General features: G+C 48.1%; 1 protein-coding gene across 1 annotated transcript; it reads right to left on the bottom strand.

The window, feature by feature from the left end:
- Nucleotides 1–727: 727 nt before the first annotated feature.
- Nucleotides 728–5,740, bottom strand: LOC141361691 (uncharacterized). The gene is made up of 3 exons (XM_073863343.1): nt 4,062–5,740; nt 1,334–3,197; nt 728–1,010 (listed from the first exon to the last, which is right to left on the bottom strand). Exons 1-3 carry the CDS (start codon nt 5,509–5,511, stop codon nt 728–730), a joined length of 3,597 nt encoding a protein of 1,198 aa, XP_073719444.1. The 5' UTR covers nt 5,512–5,740.
- Between the last annotated feature and the right edge of the window lie 2,521 nt (nt 5,741–8,261).

Here is an 8,261-nt window from a genome sequence, read left to right as displayed (position 1 = left end):
GTCTACTGTACTACTGGTCACTACTATGGAGGAGTTGTGAAAATATGCATATGAGAAGTAGTTTAAGCCATCCATTAAATGTGCCTAGAATTTGTTCTTTCCCACGGGTGACAGGAATTTCTGCAATGGTGGTGGTGCTTCTTCATCGTGTGCTGTGTAAAAATGTTTGTGTTTTGTAGTGTGGTTTAAGTTCACCTTGGTGTGTGTGTGTGTATGGAAGTGTGCTTTGCTTGAACTAAACTTTGTCTTCTACCGTTAAGAGCAGGGCCGGAGTGGGGCCACTTTTCAGCATGGGAGTTTTATGCCCAAGACCGGCCCCTTTTTCCATAGTGATATTCCAAATTAGCACTTTTTTCAAATTGGATAAATAAAGCAACAGTTCAGCTCTTACTATAGTTTCTATTAATATCATGGTTAAACAAATAAGGTAAAAGTTAAATAATATTTCAATTAAGATGAGAACAAAAATATTCCTCTACACTCTAAAAAAGTGTATTCCTCGTTCCCCGGGAATCCCCAAAATCACACGAAATGAATCGCAATTAGGAACTACACAACACGGGAATCCCAGAGCAGAGGGTTTTTTAATGAAGAACAATCAGTGGGTATGTATAATCAATAACAGTCAATGTCTTCATGTATAGTGTGTATGTGTATGTGTAAGTGCAAAAGTCTCAAAGTGGGAAACACTGTAGGACATCCACTTGACAATAACTTGCTGAATTCCTCACAGGGCACAGAGAGGGAATCCTGAAGGGAGAGAGAGAGAGGTCAGAATCTTCAGCAGAGCGAGCGCTGGACAGCGCACGGCGGTAGTCAGGGAGCCGAGCAGAATTACGCGCAAGAGCGCACTGCGGCTGTCAGCGTCTTCAGCAGAATTACGCGCTATTGAGCGCACTGCGGCTGGACAGCGAACGGAGTAGATAATCGCTAAGAGTGTCCTCTGACCGGGAGTATCCGACTTGACAGATGCCACACCAATCGGGAAGACTGACAGCTGGGCAGGAAATCTAACGAGGCAAAGGCAGCAGAGAGCACGGTGAAAATAAACTTGAAAGAACTAAGACACAATCAGAACTAGACTCGACAAGAACTAGACAGAGCTAGCGGGCAGGAACACACAAAGACGAACTTGCAAAGAACAAAGGAAACGAGGGGAATTTAAATCAAACCGGATTGGACAATAATGAGAATCAGGTGCGGGTCGCAGGTGAGAGAAGTCAGAGGTAATGATATCACCCGGTGGAAGACGCGCACGTGTGGAGCTGTCAAAACAAAAACACAACACATAGAAAAACAAAGACAAAGCAGCCAATAAGACCGAAATCATAACAGGACTCCCCCCCCACGACCGCCACCGGGCGGTCCATGAGGAGGCTCACCCCGTCGCCGGCGGAGATCCTCTATCAGCCCAGGGTCCAGAATGTCCCGGGCCGGTACCCAACACCTCTCCTCCGGACCATATCCTTCCCAGTCTACGAGATATTGAAATCCCCTACCCCGGCGACGCACATCCAGTAAAGACTTCACTGAATACACAGGGGCACCATCTATAAGCTGAGGGGTGGGAGGGGTGGGGGCAGAGGGAACAGGATTAAGGTGGGAAAAATACACAGGCTTCAGTTTAGACACATGAAAAACTGGGTGAACCCGACCGAGTGCTGGAGGCAATCTGAGCCTGACCGTCACGGGATTAATGACCTTAACAATGCTGTATGGCCCAAGGAATCGTGGAGCCAGCTTGCGAGAAGGCTCACGGAGAGGTAAATCCTTGGTCGAAAGCCATACCTTCTGCCCACAGATAAAGCGGGGCGCGGTTCGACGGTGACGATCGGCCGCGGCTTTGGTTCGTCTGGAAACCTGACGTAATGTAAATCTAGCTTTTCTCCAGGTGCGTTTGCAACGACGGACAAAAGCAAGAGCAGACGGAACCACCGCATCAGGTTCTTGTGACGGGAATAAAGGGGGCTGAAACCCCATGGACGCCTCAAAAGGGGACATGTTAAGGGAAGAAACAGGGAGAGAATTATGGGCGTATTCAACCCAGGGTAACTGTTGGCACCAGGAGCTCGGATATTGCGATGTCAGACAGCGGAGAGCTCTACCTAAATCTTGGTTAGCCCGTTCACATTGCCCGTTGGTCTGAGGATGATACCCTGAAGACAAGCTAGCTGTGGAGCCTATTTGTCTACAAAATTCCTGCCAGAAACGAGAAATAAACTGAGGACCCCTATCTGAAACAACGTCTGTGGGCAGACCATGTAAGCGAAAGACGTGTTCGATCATTACCTGGGCAGTTTCCTTGGCAGTGGGTAATTTGGGCAAAGGGACAAAATGAACCGCCTTGGAGAAGCGGTCCACAATGGTCAAAACAACAGTGTTTCCCTTAGAACTAGGCAAATTGGTTACAAAATCGATGGCGATATGTGACCAAGGACGAGAGGGGATGGGTAACGGTTTAAGCAGACCAATAGGGGCTTGATGAGAGGCCTTATTGCGGGCACAAACCTGACAGGCTAACACAAACTGTCTGACATCGGGACCCATAGAGGGCCACCAGAAACGCTGACGTACGGTAGCCAACGTTCTCCGAACCCCCGGATGGCAAACAAACTTGGACTCGTGACCCCACCGGATGACCTCGGAGCGAAGCGCATTCGGCACCCACAATCGACCCGCTGGGCACCCCTCTGGCACTTCCCCCTCCCGGCCGGCCCGTCTCACCCGTTGTTCTATTCCCCAGCGCAGGGCACCCACCACCCGCCCCTCAGGGAGGATGGTTTCGTCCCTATCAGAACCGGGACTTTCGAACAAACGAGAGAGAGCGTCGGGTTTGGTATTCTTTGAACCGGGCCGGTACGAGAGGGTGAAGTTAAATCTGTCAAAGAAGAGTGCCCAACGAGCCTGACGAGAAGATAACCTCCTGGCTGAACGGATGTATTCGAGATTCTTATGATCCGTCCAGACCAGGAAGGGCTCCGAGGTCCCCTCCAACCAGTGACGCCACTCACCCAAAGCCAGTCTGACCGCCAGCAGCTCCCGATTACCTATGTCATAATTTCGCTCTGCTGGGTTTAACCGATGGGAGAAAAAGGCACAGGGATGCACCTTGCCATCCTTAGCAGACCGCTGAGACAAAACGGCGCCTACCCCGACATCCGAAGCATCCACCTCCACAATAAATTGAGCAGCCGGATCTGGAATAGAGAGAACAGGAGCAGAGATAAACCGGGACTTTAAATTATCAAAGGCCTCCTGAGCACTAGAATTCCAGACAAACCTCTCCTTAGTAGAAGTGAGAGCAGTAAGAGGCTGAGCAACCTGACCATAATTTCTGATAAATCGCCGGTAAAAATTGGCGAAACCCAGAAATCTTAATAAATCCTTACGGGACTCGGGGACTGGCCATTCGGCAACCGCTTTGATCTTGGCTGGGTCGGGACGGATCTCACCTGGGGCAACAACAAAACCCAAGAACAAAACCGACTTACGATGGAATTCGCACTTCTCCGCCTTAACAAACAACTTATTCTCTAACAACCGGCGTAAGACTCGGCGGACATGCTGAGTGTGTTCCTGCATAGAGGGGGAAAAGATGAGAATATCATCTATGTACACAAAGACAAACTTGTTAATCATGTCTCTCAGCACATCATTCACCAGAGTTTGGAAGACTGAGGGAGCGTTACAAAGCCCGAAAGGCAGAACGCAGTACTCAAAGTGTCCAGTAGGGGTATTAAATGCTGTCTTCCACTCATCTCCCTCTCTTATACGCACCAGATGATAGGCATTGCGTAGATCTAGTTTAGTAAAGACCTGCGCTCCCTGCAAAAGCTCAAACGCAGTAGACATTAAAGGAAGGGGGTACCTATTCTTAACAGTAATGTCATTTAATCCCCTATAGTCAATACAAGGACGCAGGGAGCCGTCCTTCTTTTCAACAAAGAAAAACCCCGCCCCTGCGGGCGAGGTGGAGGGACGGATGAGACCGGCACGCAGAGCATCATTAATATACTGGTCCATGGCCTCTCTCTCAGGACTCGACAAAGAATAAAGTCTACCTTTAGGCGGAGAAGTGCCGGGGAGGAGATCAATAGCGCAATCATATGGCCGGTGAGGAGGAAGGGAGGTGGCCCGGGCTTTACTAAACACCTGAGCGATATCCGCATACTCCGCCGGGACCCCGGTCAAATCGACCGCCGGAACCTGAGGAAGAGAAAGAACAGAACCAGAAACAGCAGAACCAAGACATGACACATGACAAGACTGAGACCAAGACAAGATAATACTATTCTGCCAATCAACGTGAGGGTTGTGTTGCGCTAACCATCCATGCCCCAAAATAATAGGAGATAGAGAAGCATGAAGGATATGCAACACAATCTCCTCACGATGATTACCAGACACAGAGAGACTCACAGGAGAAGTGCAGTGTGTAATCCGCGCCATCTGCTGCCCCTTAAGGGACCAGACATCCAAAGGGGATTGGAGAGGGACAACCGGGACATTCCAGGCGCGAACCAGCGCTTCATCAATGAAGTTGCCCTCCGCGCCAGAGTCGAGAAGGGCGGTGGACGGATGATCACGCCCAGCGAAGGACAACACGACGGGGAGTTGGGTACTGGAAACAGAGGAAAGCTTAGAGGAAGTGGCGCCCACCAGGACTCCCGTATTCACAGATGGGCAGCGGCCCTTTAACGGGCAGGTCTTAGCAAAATGTCCGGATCTCCCGCAATACAAACACAGGGCCTTCTGCAAGCGTCTCTCTCTCTCTCTCTGTGGCAGGCGCATGCGCCCCAGCTGCATGGACTCAGGCACGGCAGAGGGTAAAGATGATGAAGAGGGGGAAGTGGTGGTCTTGTCCGAAAACGCTCGCTGGCGAATGGAGCGTCGCTGATCGCGAAGCAATCTCCGGGCTTCGATCCGAAGAGCGAGGTCAATGATGGCATCAAGTGAGGGAGGAAGATCATGGACAGCGATCTCGTCCTGGAGCTCATCTGACAGCCCCTCGACAAACTGCGCTCGGAGAGCCGCTTCATTCCATTGGCAGGTAGCCGCTAGGGTCTTAAACTCAATGGCGTACTCGGTGATAGTGTGTCTTCCCTGAACCAGATGTGCCAACCGAGCCGCAGCGGCGTCCCCACGCACCGAACGGTCGAAGAGCTTCTCCATCTCCTCACGAAACTCATGAAACGACCGACAGCAAGGATCGCGGGCATCCCACACGGCCGTAGCCCACTCGCGCGCCTTGCCAATCAGAAGGGTGATCACAAACGCAACCCGGGTGATCTCTGAGAAATAGCGGCGGGGCTGGAGGGCAAAAACCAAAGAACATTGAGTGAGAAAAGCCCGACAGGAGGTAGGATTACCATCGTATGGAGGTGGGGCTGAAACATAAGGCTCCGTCTGTGATGGCAGGCTGAGTTGGGTGGCATCGGCACTGAGCTGGTCCAAACGTGAGGAAAGATCCGACAAACGGGCAGATAAGTCCTCAACCTCCGCGGGATCCATTCTGGCAAGTTCGTCCTGTTAGGAACTACACAACACGGGAATCCCAGAGCAGAGGGTTTTTTAATGAAGAACAATCAGTGGGTATGTATAATCAATAACAGTCAATGTCTTCATGTATAGTGTGTATGTGTATGTGTAAGTGCAAAAGTCTCAAAGTGGGAAACACTGTAGGACATCCACTTGACAATAACTTGCTGAATTCCTCACAGGGCACAGAGAGGGAATCCTGAAGGGTGAGAGAGAGAGGTCAGAATCTTCAGCAGAGCGAGCGCTGGACAGCGCACGGCGGTAGTCAGGGAGCCGAGCAGAATTACGCGCAAGAGCGCACTGCGGCTGTCAGCGTCTTCAGCAGAATTACGCGCTATTGAGCGCACTGCGGCTGGACAGCGAACGGAGTAGATAATCGCTAAGAGTGTCCTCTGACCGGGAGTATCCGACTTGACAGATGCCACACCAATCGGGAAGACTGACAGCTGGGCAGGAAATCTAACGAGGCAAAGGCAGCAGAGAGCACGGTGAAAATAAACTTGAAAGAACTAAGACACAATCAGAACTAGACTCGACAAGAACTAGACAGAGCTAGCGGGCAGGAACACACAAAGACGAACTTGCAAAGAACAAAGGAAACGAGGGGAATTTAAATCAAACCGGATTGGACAATAATGAGAATCAGGTGCGGGTCGCAGGTGAGAGAAGTCAGAGGTAATGATATCACCCGGTGGAAGACGCGCACGTGTGGAGCTGTCAAAACAAAAACACAACACATAGAAAAACAAAGACAAAGCAGCCAATAAGACCGAAATCATAGCAAAACCTGTAGGAGAGAGATACTTACCTTAAATTAAGCTACAGCTATACCTACCGCATTTCGACCCGAAAGCCCAGAGACCAACCTGAAGGAGAGAAATACTTATCTGGAATCGAGCTAAAGCTAAACCTACCTTTTTCCGATACACAGACTCAGAGAAAACACCTGTAGGAGAGTAACACTTACCCGCCGCCAAGCTACAGTCAGATTGGCCCCACAAAGATCCTGGAACACGGGAGTCTGGCCATACGGAAATAAGGAGGATTTGAGCAGGTAGTCGGTCTCGCCCTTCCCTGATACTTACATTGTGTTTGATTTGCCCTCAGGAGGACGGAGGCACGCCACAGGATAACTGCAACACAGGAGGTGGGCCGTGGACGAAGGAGCTCCGTCCGGTCCTTTCCCTGTCGTCCCCTGTCATTGCCAGTTGGACCCCCTTTCCATCATCCTCTGACCCCCCAGCTCCCCCTGAGGGAGAGAAGAGTTCACATTTTAGATTTCCCTTCCCTATCCCCCTTCCCTTTACATTTTAAATAATTGAAATAAAGTTTACATTTTATTATACTTATCTCTCGCTTGTTTGGTCATTGGGGTGCTCTTGGGACCTCCTCGAGGTGGAACTTAGGGAGGAGCGTGAAAGTGATTTATAAGCTTTTTTTCGGCTGGTAATTTTTAACTGGGAACACAAAAGGTGTTATATGAACACAACCTGAGTGTTAAATAACTTTAATTCATATTGCTTTCTCATGGCCTCCTCATTTTCAGTGGGGAACTGGCTTATCTGCTGCTCAGAAGCTGCTTGCATAAAATACTAGTCAACATTTGAAGTGAATCAAAAATGTTCATCAAAGATGTCCTAAGACAAAAACGGGTATTGGGTATTGGTTTTAAGACAACTTTTAGAAAAGGTTTTAATCCACTTCAATTGTTGACTAGTGTATTTGCAAAGTCTATGAATCGCCATGTATACACAAAAGGCTGATATTTTAACTAAAAAAATGTTGGCTTGTTAATAGTTTGACAACGGTATTAGCCAAATAATTACGTTGCTAATGCTAATCATTAATATGCTTATTTCTCTTTAAGTTACCTGTTGTTGTCCTCTTGAAAATAAATCTGACAGTTTGGCACATTTGGCAGCATCATCCTCCAATGGATTTTTTCTTCAACCTGTTTTTTACGCCCTCATCCTCTCAGACGCGTAGGCCCAGCCTACCGGAGAAAAGTTTTCTTGGACGTGCTATGGACTGAACCAACTCTATGGGAGGGGAGGGGAAAACTCCCTCACATGGTACAACCCATGCAGAGGCTGCGCGCTGCAGTGTCAATGCGAAACGTGTGTAGGGTTATTTAAGAGAAGATAGACTCACTAACATGACAAAAGTTAAAAAAAAATCTCGACCGCAGCACAAAAGTTAACGGCCCACCGGGAATTCTCCCTGTTCTCCCGATTACCCACCCCGGGCCTGGTTGGGAACCTCAGCCCTGCGGGTAACCATTCTCTTTATTTGTTTTGATGATTTATTTTGTTATAGTTAATATTGGTTCTTTGTTGTTCTTTCCTTTCTTTATGTGGAGTATGCCCTTACGAAAGGAAAATATATTTACCAATATATTACTTGAAATATATTGTACTATATTGCAATATATTATTTTACTTTCCATTTTCCAATATATTTTATACTGGCAATACATTGAATAATATATTGATGGTACATATAGTCTATATATGTGTAATATATTGCAGTATACACTGTAAAAAAAATTCTGTAGAAATTACAGTATTACCGGGTATTAATGGCACCTAGCTGCCAGTAATTTACTGTAGATTTTACATTTATGTTATTTACTGGCAATAGTTTGTTCAAAGTTAAATGAACATGAAACATTTTTTTCCCTTGTGTTTTATCCTACTGTTCAACAGTCTTTATCTTCTACAGTA

The sequence above is a fragment of the Misgurnus anguillicaudatus genome, chromosome 24 (genome assembly GCF_027580225.2).
Source record: "Misgurnus anguillicaudatus chromosome 24, ASM2758022v2, whole genome shotgun sequence".
NCBI lineage: Eukaryota > Metazoa > Chordata > Actinopteri > Cypriniformes > Cobitidae > Misgurnus > Misgurnus anguillicaudatus.
This window is presented reverse-complemented; position numbering and strand designations above follow the sequence as displayed.